At 41.6% G+C, this 15736-nt stretch overlaps 1 protein-coding gene across 2 annotated transcripts in view; it reads left to right on the forward strand.

Moving 5' to 3' along the window:
- The window catches only part of bcl11bb (BAF chromatin remodeling complex subunit BCL11B b), a 31101-nt gene extending 15365 nt beyond the window's left edge, over positions 1 to 15736 (forward strand). For both annotated transcript variants that reach the window (XM_017409216.3, XM_017409217.3), the window contains exon 4: positions 10505 to 15736. In XM_017409216.3, the coding sequence (XP_017264705.1) occupies positions 10505 to 12561 (2057 nt within the window). In that variant the 3' untranslated portion in view covers positions 12562 to 15736. The remainder of the gene's footprint in view (positions 1 to 10504) is intronic.

Genomic DNA, 15736 nt, shown 5'->3' on the forward strand with positions numbered 1-15736 from the left:
CACGAGCGCCATAGTCTGCTTTGTTGTCTTAAGGAGCTTGCACTGTCATGTCCGTGGACAGCCTCGCACACAGGGAGGTTAACTGCTCGAGGTTAAAGGCCTGTGCTTTCCCCCGTATGCTGGTGTAATTCATATTTTTTTCCAGAAAGCCCTCCTCTTCATGCTGGTCTTTCCCAGAGCAGAGCCAGAAATGAAATAAAGCCTTGAGATGTTATCAGAGTGATTGGTGCCAGCGGAGCTTGTCTGGGCCTGTGGTCTGGCGGGGCAGCGCTGGCCCGTACCGGTGCCTGCATATATATATATATATATATATATATATATATGTGTGTGTGTGTGTGTGTGTGTGTGTGTGTTTGTGTGTCTATGTGTCCTGGAGGCGAAGGATAGATGAAAGCTTGCTTTAAACATAAGCTATGCAGGAGCCGTGCCAGGAGCAGGAAATGTATCAGCATGATAACAGCCAGAAAGAAAACGAGGGAGAAAAATATTTAAAAAAAACGAGAGGAGAGGGGGGAGGGACAGAAGGAGAGGCCACGAGGGAAGGCCTGAGGCCAAATTCAGCCACATCGTGTCACTTCATAAATATGTGCTGAGAGGTAAATCTATGTTCATGCATGTATTTGTGTGTGTGTGTGGCACAATCTGAGATGATGTGTTTGAGACAAGACAGGAGACCGTTTGACACACCTGGGTATGTTTCAGGACACACCGAGGAGAGAACAGAATTCCCCTGGAGACATGACCGTTGCAACGTTAATAATGTTGTGCTGCTGGTATTCAATACATCATAACACGACCTCATAAACATGACTGATAAATGAAAAAGGAAAAAAAAACCTTTGACGGGCACCTTAAAGGTAAAACTGATTAGTATCCTTTTCTCCCATCAGATAAGGTCTTTATTATTTTATTTTAGAGTCAGTAAAACAGAATGGTATTGCACATTATGTTAAGATGGCCTTTAGATTGTTTTCTAATGAAATGCATGTTAAGGTTTTTTCTTTTCTTTTTTTCTACTACATAAAAACATCCATAATACTTTTTAGTTAAATCTAAAGGTGCAGCCAGCCGCTAGTTTAATCACATCACAACAACGTGTCTTGGCAGTTTGTGAAAAAAAAAAAAAAAAAAATCCACAAAATGTAATTTGTAGATGTAATTTGGAGTTCTTTGACATGATCCCCCCCCACTCCTTTTGTTCCTTGTAGACGTGTTGAGGAATGAATGTGAAATAAATACGACTTTTTCAGAGGATTGAAATCAATTCATGTGTAAGACTTTATTTGAGTTACATTTGTACCTTTTCTGTTTCTTCAATTTGAGATAAAACCAGTTTAGGTAGATTTAAGACATTCAAATCTAAATTTAAAAATAAATGACGGCTCAATTAGTTGTAATGTTAAAACAAACAAACAAACAAAAAATACTAACTGAATAAAAATGTGTAAAGAAGATTTTTCTCTTGCGTTTAATAATTAGATGAGCTGCTTATTAGTGTCTAAGAGTTGTAACAAAATAAGCAAATTTCCCTCCTGAAGTTGACAGATTTGATCCAATCATTGCGGAGGAAAAGCGAAACAACCGCGAGTTAGCTCACTATTGTTATCCCGCACTCACTAAAGGAGACTTTACATTGTTTGCCAGTGACGGAGCTGGGGAAGTTGTAAGAGCTTGTGTGCAGTTCGACTGTTTTTTCCTCTTCCTGTGGGCTGCCAGTTAAACAGAACTGGCTACTCAGCTCCAGTGGGCAGCTGGGAATCATTATTTACTGCTAAAGCAATATGGCACTCTATCACTGAATGGGCATGTAGTAAAGTGAGGATAGGCATGAAAACACATATATACACAGAAACGGTGGCGCAAAAGAGCCAATGTGTTAAAAGTTGTGAGCCAAAGGTACAAAAACACTTGCAAATTGAACTAAGCACTGTAAGTGATAGGACATATTAACACATTTATAGACAAAAACAAAATATATATATTTATATTTTTACATATACTTATTATTTATACAGTGCAAATTTTATTTAACATTTCACATTTAGGCCCTGTCCACATAATTCCGGATAGTTTTAAAAACAGACTTTCTGCTGGGTTTGCACCTTCTGTTCTCACAAACTGCGGTTTCGGTGGGTAACCCTAAGTTCTTTAAAAATGCTTTTCAAAGACTTCTAAAAACTCACTTTTTGGTACCCCCATGTGGACTTCAGATACGGAGCTTTAGAAACAATGACGTAGCCGCCGGTCTTTGTGCACGCCCGCTGTTACTTTGTGCCCCAGAAACTGAAACAACCGTGAAGACATTTTTCTCTTTTTTTCAGATTTTTTTCTTCGAATAAAAGTTAGGGGAGACAAAACAATTATATAAATCTGAAGGAGGCCGACTTTATACAGAGTAGTTCACCAAAGGTCATTCATTGTGGGAAAAAAAAAAGTCAAAACAAAGTAAGTTGTCAGTTTTGTTGTTTGCTGAAGTTGCCAAGCTGCAACATAGAAATGTAAATGTGTGTGTGTACCTTTTGGCCTGTATGAGTTCACATAATTTTTCCAGCTTTCAATCTTTTAAAGAAATTAAAGAATTCAGAAACAAGGAAATAGGAACATATGAAACAACTAATCTGGTACCGGAGATGTTGAATTAGGATATATTGTTGCAGAAGTGTAAAAATAAAATGTTGCTTAAAGGGGAGTTATGGGGTTGCAAGTCGCTGATAACATTTTAGACCCTAAATACATAACTCCAGATATTTTTAAAGACAAACATTTTTGTGTTTGCTTCTTCAATCTATAAAAAATTAAGTTTTTGATAAAAAAAGGAATTTTCTTTTCAAGCTCAGTTTTGATGAATCTATATAGACTGAAGACACAGAGCTTTTAGAAACAATGACATAGCAGCCTATTTCTGTGCGAGCCTACTCTCACTTTGTGCCCTAAAAACCAAAACAACAACAGAGCTGTTTTTACTTTTTTTTTTTTGTCCGTCACTTTTTATCTTGATCTTGTTGCCATTAAACTTAAGGAACTTTTACAAAATAGTGCCACGAAATGGCAATCAATCCATCTTTATGCTGCCTCTGACCATTCAGAAATTAGTGATGGAACCAGCTTCACACAGACGTGAGCTTTCAGAAATAAAGCGAGCATCGCAGAACCAAATAAGGTTCTTCCTTGCATACTTTTTAAAACATGATGAAAAAAGCCAGTTTGAAATCCTTTTTGTAGTTTCTAGTTTTTTAAACTAAATGTAAAGTTGTTGTGCATCATTCATCGATCTTCTGTCAGTAATAAATCTGCTTGTTGTTGTTTAAAACCATGATCAGGTGGTTGCACAGGCCAGATGTAATTACTTCATCATATTATTGAGCCGCAAAGCCAGATTTTCACATGTAAATTGTTTTACCTCTGTTATTACCTCGCGTCGCGGCACAAAGGTGCATCAAGGGTGGCTTTAACGCCCCTCGCCATTTCCGTCCATTCAGACCAAGACCACACCTGAAGTGTTTTTAAAAAGGGCCTTTTGATCATGTGTTAAAATGGTTTTTACCGTAGAGGAAACTGTAAACAATAAAAAAAACATTTTGGGAGAATCTTTAGTCAAGATAAGAAAGTTCGTTCGTCGTATTTTGATATGTTGTAAAAAGTGGAATCTCTCGCCACCTAGTGGCATACGAGGAATATTTTAGAGTTTTTGTTAGAATAATTTAGAAGGAAACTGTTTTATAAAATAAGAGGAAAAACAAAACTGAAGTGCTGTAGATGGAACCTTATTTGCATGTAAAATACAACCCCTTTAAAAAAATCAACAACAAAAGCGAGCCGACACGTCTTTTTGAAGCCGAAGTCAGTTTCCTGTTCTGTGGCTCATTTGAATGTAAAACCCTAAACAAACACTGAGCGGATTCACACTCAGTTCACATTTTATTATCAAAGCAGTTTGAGTTTTTGTCTTGATGATATCTTTTTGAGACATTTTGGTGTTTTTTTTTGTTTGTTTTTTTGTTTGGCATCCGAGAACCCTGTTTTCCGTTTATAATATACAGATTAATATTAGATTTTTCTTCAATCAGGGTGCATTTCCCTCTCATAGTAAAAATGATGCTGCTGGTTGATCTTTGCTTTATTCTCATGTTATCTGTTTTTCCTGCTGCAATGTCATGGTAAAATAGAAAGGAGATGGTTCGAGAGATTAAAGTGGAAGGAATTTTACAGCAAATGGAATCACTCGAATAGAGAAAAACAAAACGCTAAAACGAAAATCCACCTTTATTTCAATGCTCGCTGTAACTTCACTTTTTCCACTTTTTTCCATTTGAACTTTTTTCCGCCTTTTGAGATTTTCCCACACTCCTGACTTAAAGCCGCCCCTCCAACCCATAACATCTTCTTTCAACCACAAGCACGACTGAGTGTCGTCCATTTGTCAGCCTCGCCTGACAGGCAGCAGACCCCACGAGTGTGTTCGTGAACAACACACAAATGCAATGTGCTGGGATCTGATGGCAATGAGTCAGGCTTAGAGAAACGCCACGGGGAGCTTAGCGGATGCACTTTATGAAGCTCTCTCTCCTCTTTTCTTTTCATTCTCTCTGTTTTTGTCTGTGTCGCTCCCTTGTTTCCCCGTCTTTTTTTTGTCCTGGAACTCGGGCTAAAAGTCGTAGCTCTTTTACTGACAGAGAGACTTTGCCAGTTATTTTTCACAGCGTGTCCCCTGTGCCCTGGTTCAGATAGCTCGCCCACTAACATGCTCCCTCGGTTGCACCACACAAGAGCTTTCTCCACTTGTGCATTGTTGTGCAGCTGGACCTTTGCGGTGTGTGTACGTCTCTGTGTGTGTGTGTTTGTGCCTGTGATCAAGCTGTTGGTGATACGTGATCCCTTTTATTGTTCATTTGACCCACATCCCAGGAGGCATGAGGGTCAGGGTGGAGTACTCAGATACCTTGTACAGGTGCTTAGTGTGTACGTGAGAGCAAAGGAAGACAAGAAGGAGAAAAAAATGCTTAGAAAAATGGAGAGACAAATGAAAAGCCCAAAAAAGTATTTCTGCGTAACTTCTATCCACATACAGTTTGTAGCAAATATTTTAAGGGATGCTGTTTCTTTAAATCATCTCTCGGCCTGTCAGGGGATTTCAGCTGGTCATATTGGCTGCAGACACCCCTCTTCCCCCCACGCACACACAGATGTATATTGTTAGCAGGCCAAAGCTGGTTTGAGTTAGCATGGAGCCAGTCACACTGTGTGAGAGCCTTACCCCCTGCCTGCTACTGCCACCCTCCACAGCCTCTCTTCTTAGTTATTTCACTCTGTCTCCCTCTTTCTTCTGCTGCATCTGTGTGACAGTCAGCTGCTCTCTGAAGTCCACATCCCTCTGTTAGACACACACAGACTTATGCAGTTGATCAGCGTGGCCCCCTGGCCCCTGATTAGCCGCCTTCGTGACGAACAAGCCATCAGCGCAGAGGGGAGAGAAGCACGGAAAAGAAGGAGGAGGAGGAGGGATTGCATGGGAGAGCTGAGGAGATGGAGGAGAGGATCAGAGGTACAAGGGTTTTAGGAGGGGTAAGAGGTGAGGTGAGGAGGCTGGGACCCCTGGGGACCCCTAGATCACAGCCATGCTAATGAGGAGCTGCTTCACCAGCAGTGGAGGTGTCAGCTAACCCCTGACAGGTGCACATGCACATACTCCCAAAACTCAGGCAGGCAATGTGTGTGTGCGAACAAAGAGCGTGTGTGATGTTTGTGTGTGTGTGCGTGCATGAGGGGAGAGGAGGGGCTGCAGGGGCAGGTTTATGTCCCAGTGGCCTAGCCTGCAGGCGGCTTTGTTCTGTATGCAAATCTGTAGCTGTGGCATTCTGTCACCCTTGATGGAATGTCGGAGCAGCAAACCGCACCTGAACCTCTGGAATGTTGCAACACACACACAAACGTGTGACACCTATTGTAGCACATCCTCGTCATCGCTTTCTTAACAACCAACACCTGCACTGGCACTTCCTGAGTCTAATATTAAAGCAACATTATTCCACACAATAATGATATTGATAATAATTAAAGGCATAGCATTCCTTGAAGGAATTCAGATCACCTGCTGCCTTTAACGCTTTTGAGTTTGAGTTTGAGGTTAAAACTAAGATCATCTTATGTTAAGAAATGACGGCACTGTTTTGGTCAATCCTTGAAAATAAAGTGCGATCCATTGCAATCTGTTAATGCTAAAAGTATGTGCTGTGAATGACCGTGGCAGCCGGATTGAATTTGGTTGAGTTCAAAGGTTTATCAATTGTAGATGTACAGTACATCCAGTGATTATTTAGTGAGGATTTCATTAAAATCCATTTAGTGGTTCATAATATATTTTGCTTTAAACTTGTACATTTGTTCATTCAGCGATTCTTTCATCAAATTTTTCTTTTTAATACGCTGTCGTCATTCATTTTGAATTTTTAATGATCTGGATTAAATTTAAATATTGGCAATAAAATTGGTTTAAATTTTTTTTTACAATTACTTATTTTTAGAACCTGTGTAGGACTTCAATTTAATTGTAGTCTTACATTTAAGTTAGTGAAACTTGCATAAATCCTGTATTAAGTTGGAATGACTCTCAGCTACTACCACACCACATTTTAGTTCAATATTTGTAAAATTGACTGAGTTTTAGTAATTCTAGTGTTGGGTATGGTCAAAAAGCTATGGCAGCCATCTTGAATTGGGTTTACTCCAAATGTTTTTCAGGCAAAAACATTGTTGCCTTATTTTTGCACTTCTGTGGCGGGCAATAATAAATTACTTTGTTAGGTTTTGGGCTCACCAAATTAACTTGATGTTGATGATTGATTTTATTTAAGCTCATTTTTTGTTCTCTGAGCTTTGTGAGACTTAATTTGACATCAGTGGACAGTCATTATGGTCAGCTCATTGTCAGCTGAGATGTTTTTTTGTTTGTTTTTTTGTAACACTAATTCTGTAGAAAAAGTTTTATTTATCTACTATGGTCTCATTTTAAGCCCCTTTGGATCACAACATCCGATAAAGGCCACAAAAACAAAAAAGAAAAGTGTAATTTAAATGGTGGGACCTCATGCTCTCAAATATAAATCAGAATCTGGCAGGAAGCTGTAAATTCCTAAATTAAACACAAATCCACATGTCTACACCAGATGATTGGTGTCTGCGTCAAGTCTACCGGCCCCACACCACTTCTGCTACACTGGCCATATGCAAACAGTCAATACCATGGCTCCCCTTCATTCACTGGCATTTTGTTTGTACTTTTTAAGGCAAAATAATGGCTATAAAAGCCAATCTGGAAGGAATAAAATCTGATGTAAAGCTCAGATCTCATTCCCTGAAGACTGGGTTAATTGGCCCGGTGGTTTAGTAAAAAGGCAAAAAAAAAAAAAAAGAACACATCGCAGGAGTGAGGGAGAGCATTATTACTGGCCCACCTCAGCTCCGTGCATGTGCCAAGGCTTTAATAACTTCCTCCAGGCCTCCTGGCCCTTAGCCCTTGTTTTCATTGTGCAGGACAAAGAGCTGCCCTCCTGAGCTGCTTTCAGATCTGTGTTGTGCTCCCCGGTTTCATGGGAAAGGCTGCCAGCGTGAACACCTGGGCAGAAACCTGACAGATAGTCCCTTTTTTGTTTTTTAGGTGAATTCCATTACAGTAAAGCGTTCCCAAATTGCTGGCGAAATGACAAAAAGCAGCAAAATGCAGCGTACCATATTACCAAATCCCGCTGTGACTCCATTTCATTTAACCTCTCATCTCGGCCTCATTTACACACACATACACACATCGGCGTGTGTGCGAGTGTGTGTGGCAGAGTAAATTGGCTGATTAGGTCCAGCATCAGTGACTCTGTGGAGAGGAGGCTGTAACTGTTCTAACTAGTAGTTGACCTTGGTGGTCAGCAGAGGAAGGGTCCTGTGACTGCATGTCAGAAAGACAGCTGTAATTACCACAAAGTGAAGCATGACATCGCCTACTGTGAGTTTTTAATGAAAGCTTTAACTGATCTGAGCACTGAGCAGCAACACTTTCTCAGCATGGGAGCAAGGCTATCTATCTATCTATCTATCTATCTATCTATCTATCTATCTATCTATCTATCTATCTATCTATCTATCTATCTATCTATCTATCTATCTATCTATCTATCTATCTATCTATCTATCTATCTATCTATCTATCTATCTATCTATCTATCTATCTATCTATCTATCTCTTCCTACCCCCCTTGCTTGCTTGCTTGTTTGGGAAGTTGATGAAATTTGTCTTTGGCCATCATTAAGCAGCCGCCATCAACTGCCACTCTATTAGCTGCCACGCTTCCTTTAACAGCATATGGCGCGCCTGTGTAAGATATGACAAGATACAAATGTGTTGTTGCTGCTGTGTGGTGGGGGGCCTGGAAGGTTGTAGGGACGGCGGTACAGGATCGGCTTTCTTAGATTGATGGCTGTAAGCACACACACACACACAATCTGTTATAACTTATAGGGTGTTTTGTATGACTTTCATCTTCAGCCACGCCAAATTTTAGCCTAATATCTATAAAAACAACAGTTATTCACATTTTTGAGTTTTCAAAGCCTGATAAGCTGTGGTGGCCATCTTGAAGAGAGATGACTTCAAAAGTTAAGCAGATGTAGATGTCTATTTAACAATTACTCTCTGAAAGTGTTATCAAAATCCATTAAGTGGTTCATGAGATATTTTGCTAATAGACATACACACAGACAAACAAAAAATCATCAATATTTTTTTCTCTCAGACGTCTTTATTTGATATTAATTGTTGTAGATCTACAGCTCAAAAGTCTGCAGACGTACCTCGGTCCCTGGGGGACATGCAAATAGCCTCAGTGTGTGTCGCTGTGCAGGCGTGTGCGTCCAAGCTCGTCAGGCCCTTAAAGTCCCTCCACCTCTCTTCTTACCCCTCTCCTCCTCCTCTTCCCTTCCCTGTCTGGCTCTCTTCTCCTCGTCCAAGCTGTTAAGCTGTCCAGCTCTCCGCTGCCAAGCGGCCGTGTGAAGCTCAGCCAAACTAAACACGAGCAGGCAGCCCGCCACTCGCCCCACACACGCACGCACACATCCACATACATGTTTGCGCACACACACTCGCACGCCCGCGCGAAGACGGGCTTTCACGCACACATTAGCGGCGAGAGTTAAGTCGTGTCCCAACCCACACAAATAGCGAAAGTGACGGCTACACCAGAGCGCCACTAATAGCAGAGAAAAACCGACTGAATCAGTAAATGAGCCCCTCATTAACTTTTTCTGACCCTTTCTCCCCAGAGGAAAGCCAAACCAATCACAGCGCCAAATCAGCTTCCTGTACTAGACACTGATCCAACATCAGCTTTCGCTCATCTGTTCTCCTCAGTACATGAGCGTGTGTGTGTGTGGATCTCTGTGTGTAGGGTTGTGTACAGCGAGGGAGCGAGTAAAGAAAATATTCCTGAGCCTGTATCAGTGTCTGCATGTGTGTTTTACATTCTATGACAAAGGGTGGCTTTGAGGCAGTCAGCCATCTTAATAAGAACTTTTTTTTTTTCTTGATCACATAAAACTCTGGGCAAGGTTTATTTCCCCAGTTCTGTGTTGGCCCTCCAGACTTAGAGCTTTGGGACCACTGTACCAACTTGACTCCACTTGCGGTAGCGGCTGATCATAAAGTAGATGCAGATGCCTCGCAAGCAAACACAAGACTGTGGAAATACCTCTTCAGGGCAAGCCTGCGTTGAATTAGGCGAGCCTCTACCAAGGCTCTTTTTTTTTATGAGTCAAAAGCCGGCTGACAGGGCCATGCCACAGTGACTGATAGATTCATTTGCCGTTATTAAGTCACACCATTTAAAGGGGTAATTTGTCAACGAGAGACTCTCAGTTCTCACAGAGTGTGGAGCCACAACAGATTCTTTTACTATACTCTTTACTACACCAGTGACGTAAAGATTTATTTAATGTGGATGCTGTTTAAAAAAACCAAAAAACAGCAGTCTTTGTTGTTTACTCATCATCTCATCACTTTTTGCATGCCTGCTTTTGAGTTTCTCTCTTTGTCTCTAATGCCACATTTTCCAAGTCCCACCCCTCCTTCATTATCTCGTTTTTTTTTTAAACCCATTGTTGGCTCCCTGTCACCATATGGAAATGACAGCATTGACGAGATGAATCTGTATATTAAAGCCTAGCTGACATTAGAATTTGCATAATGTGTCATGGCCTAAGGGCAATACCTGCCACCTTTATTAGCCCGTAGATACTCACCCCGTCTTATGAAGCTTCATCTCACATAAACGGAAAGCCAATCTAACTCCAGGATTCAAGCGCAATAAATTTTTCTAAGCGTCACACACATTTACACAAAAAATCATTTTGAGCTGAAGTTTTGTTTGACTGTTGAAGGAAAAAAATGCACATTATTTGAATTAGCTTTTTTTTTTTTCTTTTCCTTTTGTTTTACCATGATTTTCTTTCTCTCGACCCACAGAGAAAGATGAGCCGTCCAGCTACATCTGTACAACCTGCAAGCAGACCTTCACCAGCGCCTGGTTCCTGCTTCAGCATGCCCAGCACACTCATGGCATCCGCATCTACCTTGACAACCACCTAGCCAACTGCTCCCTCACTCCCCGCATGGCACTGCCTCCTCCCCCGGGAGCTGATGCCCTGCCCCGCTCCCCGCTCCCCACCTTCCTCGGTGACACCAATAACCCATTTCACCTCCTCCGCATGGCTGCACCCTTGCTCAGGGAACACCCCCATCCTCCAGGGTACATGGAAACCCGACTGCCTGCAACACCGCCCTTTGTCAGTCCTCCACCTCCCCCTAGACCACCTCTAGAGCGGCTGGGCCCAGAGGAAATGGGGTTGCTGTCACAGCACCCCAGTGCCTTTGAGAGGGTGATGAGGATGACCCCCATGGAGCCTCCTTCTATGGACTTCTCCCGTCGCCTGAGAGAACTAGCGGGCAACCCAACCAATAATGGTGGCCCCACACCTCCTCTCTCTCCAAACCGCGTGCCACCCATGCACCGCCTGTTGAGTCCGACGCTTTTCCAGCCTGGCGCCAAGCCTCCAACATTTCTCACCTATGCCCCGCAGCCACCCACCTCTCAGGGGGGACATGGGTCCTCCAGCCCTCCAGATGCTCAGAGCCAGAATCAGGCCCTAGGAAAAGCCAAATCCTGTGAGTTTTGTGGCAAGGTTTTCAAGTTCCAGAGCAACCTGATTGTCCACAGACGCAGTCATACTGGAGAGAGGCCGTACAAATGTCATCTGTGTGATCACGCCTGTTCCCAGGCCAGCAAACTTAAAAGGCACATGAAAACACATATGCACAACAAGTCTGGGAACATGACCGATTCTCCAGAACAGGGAAGTAGAGAGGGAGGAGAAGGTGAGGACAAAAGTAGAGAGGGAGATGCACGGGCGATGGAGCTGGAGAATGAGGATGAGGAGGAGGAGGAGGAAGAAGAAGAAGAGGAAGAAGAGGAGGAGGAAGAAGAGCTGAGAAATGGAAGTAGACCAGATTCCAACTTAAGTGAGGACTCCCAGGAATTCAACCAGAATAGAGAAAATGGCCCGAGACAGTCCCCTAAAGAGAAACCGCTTAGTGGGGACAGAGTTAGTGACGATGGAGGGGTGGGCATCATGCACCCCTACAACCACATGGACAATCATCTTAGACTGAACCCTAAGAAGAGAAACCTGGAGAGACAACCTAACGGAGATGGTGGAGAGAGGGATGAAGTGGAAAGAGAGAATGAAAGAGAACCAGACAGAGAAAGAGAGGAGCAGGTGGAGGCAAGGCCTCTGATGAATGGCAGGATTACTGTAAGCGAAGCAGAGTCCTTTCCTGGGCTGTTCCAGCGTCGGCCCACTCCTATCACCAGCCCCAGCCCTTCTAACAACAAGAGGATCAAGATAGAGAAAGAACCACTGGAGCTTCCTCCAACCATACCCCTCATCTCCCCAGAAAATGTCTACTCTCAGCTCCTTGCTGGCTATGCTGCTTCACGCCACTTCATCAGAGAACCATTTTTGGGATTCACCGATTCCCGTCAGTCACCGTTTGCCACCTCGTCAGAGCACTCCTCCTCAGAAACGGGAAGCCTTCGCTTCTCCACCCCACCAGGGGAGCTGATGGAAGCTGGCAGCGCCTCGGGCCGCAGCGGGAGCAGCACCCCTCACCTCCTGCGGGGACCTGGACCCGGCAGGCCTCCCAGTTCAAAAGATAGGCGGAACGACACCTGTGAGTACTGCGGCAAGGTGTTCAAGAACTGCAGCAACCTGACGGTCCACCGGCGCAGCCACACGGGGGAGCGGCCGTACAAGTGTGACCTGTGCAGCTATGCCTGCGCCCAGAGCTCCAAGCTGACGCGCCACATGAAGACCCACGGCCAGTATGGGAAGGAGGTGTACCGCTGCGACATTTGCCACATGCCCTTCAGTGTCTACAGCACACTGGAGAAACACATGAAGAAATGGCATGGCGAACATTTGATGGCCAGTGAGGTCAAACTGGAGCAGGCGGACAGAGGTTAAGCCAGCAACCACATATTAGAAAGAACACAGTAGACACAAACATCCTTTCACACACACAACCGTATAAAAAAAAAAACACTTACATTCACACACAAAATCCCTACAACCACTTCTTCGACAATGGGGCTTGGCTGGATTGTGTTTCTCTAGAAAACAAATTTAAGATTGATTGATGTTTATCTTTTTTTTTCTTGTCACAAAAACTGCCACCTGAGAATATTACCAAATGGAAACTTTAATAATAATATTTTGTTTGAAATGCCAAACTCGGTGTTTCACGACAAACAGTTGGAGGATTTTATCTGTTAGGAATCTATGGAGCCTTTCTACTGTGCAATAATTTCTGTATTTATTGGATTTTTGTAATGATATTTGGCATGTGCAGGTACATCTTTGTGGGATTTCATATGGAGATAGTTTTGAAATGTTCTAAAATGTTTTTTTTTTTTCTAAAATGCTATAACAGAGAAGACGTCACCATTGATGCATTTTTTTTCCTCTAAGGAAACTTGTTATCCTGTGAGAGTAAATTTGTGTGAAGCAGTTAGCTTTTAAAAAAAAAAAAAAAAATTGTTACCTGCAGCAGCGGACTACAATCCATTCCCTCACACAGGCCTAAAGCACTGAATGTCAGCCTGACAATAAAACACCGTACTGGATTTTAAAAATCCAACATTATCTGAGAGATCTGGTAACTTAGTTTTAATTTATTCAGGGAGTTATGTCCTTTTTAAAAAAAGAATGGCTAAATTGGAATGACTTTAAAATGCAGTTACTGTATTGCTGTCCTTGCTTCAGAAAGGACATAAATAAAGGTTGCACTTAATGGAGATGCCCTTAACTGACGCTCGGTACATTCCTAATGTAGGATTAAACCACCATATTTAATATGCTGAATAAGTTAAGACTACTTGTGATTAATTAATGTGAGAAGGAGAACAGTCCTTTTTATGGTTTGTAAATATATTCTTTTTTTTATATGTTAAAGAAGCCCTGACTGTACATGAAAGATGGCCTAAATCTAAACAATCAAAAAAAAGGAAAAAAAATAAACAAACAAAACAAAACAGCTGCTCACATCATCCACAAGTATATGCTACATGTAACTGCCAGACATTATTTCTTTACAAAGCCCATCTGATTACCTCTAACATAAACACATTTCATGTGCTCAAAATTTATGTTGAACAAAAGCTACTTCACTTTCTAAACAATTCCCCATCTTCTTCTTGTGTCTGATGTGGCAAGTCTTCAAGACTTCCTGTGTCACCTGAAGACCCCCCCCCAAAAAAAAGGGTTTCAAATGAAATTCATATCAATACGTGTTACCATGTGTTCTTCTCCTCTTTGCAGCATGCTCTAAGCTTCTCTGACGGTGTCTTTTCACAGTTCACCAACTCAGATTCATGCATTAGAGCAGCTTTTAAAAGGAAGCCTGTTCATTCGCCTCACACAGTGATATGGGTTTAACTCCCTGTAACAGATTTTGAGACAGTGTGCCTGTTCGTGTCTTTCGGGGATTACGTTTTTTTTTTCTTTCTTTCTTTCTTTTTTTTTATTTTATTTTCTGCATCGCTCATCCTGAAATGAATCTGGTGCAAAAAAAAAGGGGGCCATATGAGTTATGATAATTTGAGCACAGCTGCACTCGGGGATGGCCGAGCGACCTTGAGCAGGGGCTATTCTTATAGCAAAAATGAAAGATTGGAGCTGAGAAATGAAGATGTGTGAGAAAAGGAGAGAGCAAGACCTTGACTAGGGAGAATAGTCATTCAAATGAAATTGGAAGCATATGAAACATGTATTTTTTTGGTACCAAAATGCACATCTACTGGCCACATCTTATAACAGACCTTCAGAGTGAGACAGAGCGAGCGTGAGAGGGAGGGAGACAGCAAAGCCACATGAAAAGGAGAACAAGACTACATCTTTCATTTTCGCACTGCAATTCTCAGCCATCAAAATCGTAATCACTTGAAAGTTTGACCTGCTATTTTGGCCTGTTACGAAGTTTCATCTGAACCACTTTGCTTTGATAGAACAAAAAAAAAAGAAAAAAAAAGAAAAGAAGATGTGCTTTAAATGCACATTTTGGCTAATCTGAGGAAGACATTTTGGGGTTCTAGAGTGCTCTGCATAAGCTATGTAGTTATATTTTAGTGAATTAAAACAAAGGCAAGACCGGCTGCGAGGAGCCTGCTTAAATACGGTGATGCATGAGTGCAAAAATCAAGGTGCTGGTTTAAATGTACGGTGAATTATTTTCCCGTTCAGAGTGAGGCCACAGACACACACTCATGCAGTGAACAGTGGAAACCTCACAGAGACCCAAATCATATGTGGACATTCAGTCTTACAATATGTTTACAGTGTTGAAGTACGCCATTAATGAAATACTCTGTGTAAGTGTTTAAAATGGTTAAAAAAGTATTTTTTTTTTTCACCAATGTTCTATCGGATAATTTGAATGCCATTACAGTTTTTGTATGATTTTCCTGGTGGAGGGATTTTATCTACATTAATGTGTTTCTGTATGATTGTTTGTTCACTGTATGGAAAGCTGTTTTTTTTATGTAATATCGCAGAATCATGGCAGATTATCCTTTTTTTTTTGTAAAAAAAACCAAAACAACAACAACGGTGCCATTTTTAACTCCTGGTATTTTTGTTTTCTTCCATTTTATTTTATTTTATTTCTTACATTTTTTTGTCCTCCTTTAAGCGATCTTTCATGGATGTAAAACAAAGTTATTATAAAAAAATGAGGATTATTAAACCTAAAAGAAGAACCTTCGGCAGGGGAATACAATAGTTTTGCGCAGGAATTTTTTTTTCCTGATCAGATTTCCGAGACTTTCACGGACATCATGTTTTGCTGTCTTTTCCTTATGATTGGTTGAAGATCTTGTGATGGCACTTAACGACTGTAATTTTAAATAGATTTTCATATTTCACTTTTCACAACTCTCACCTACACTCTTTGTACAAAAATAGTTTTCTTGTTCTTTTTTTGTTTTGTTTATTGAGGAGTGGAGGGGGAGTGCATCATTGTGAAAAAAAGTGTTTTCAGAACAGTACACATCTGCTGTTTTGAACATATATGTATTTTTGTAATGTGTTGAAAAATCAATACAAGAAAGCCAACACTTCAATAAATGTTGCAATTGCTCTATGA

Source organism: Kryptolebias marmoratus, linkage group LG19 (assembly GCF_001649575.2).
Source record: "Kryptolebias marmoratus isolate JLee-2015 linkage group LG19, ASM164957v2, whole genome shotgun sequence".
NCBI lineage: Eukaryota > Metazoa > Chordata > Actinopteri > Cyprinodontiformes > Rivulidae > Kryptolebias > Kryptolebias marmoratus.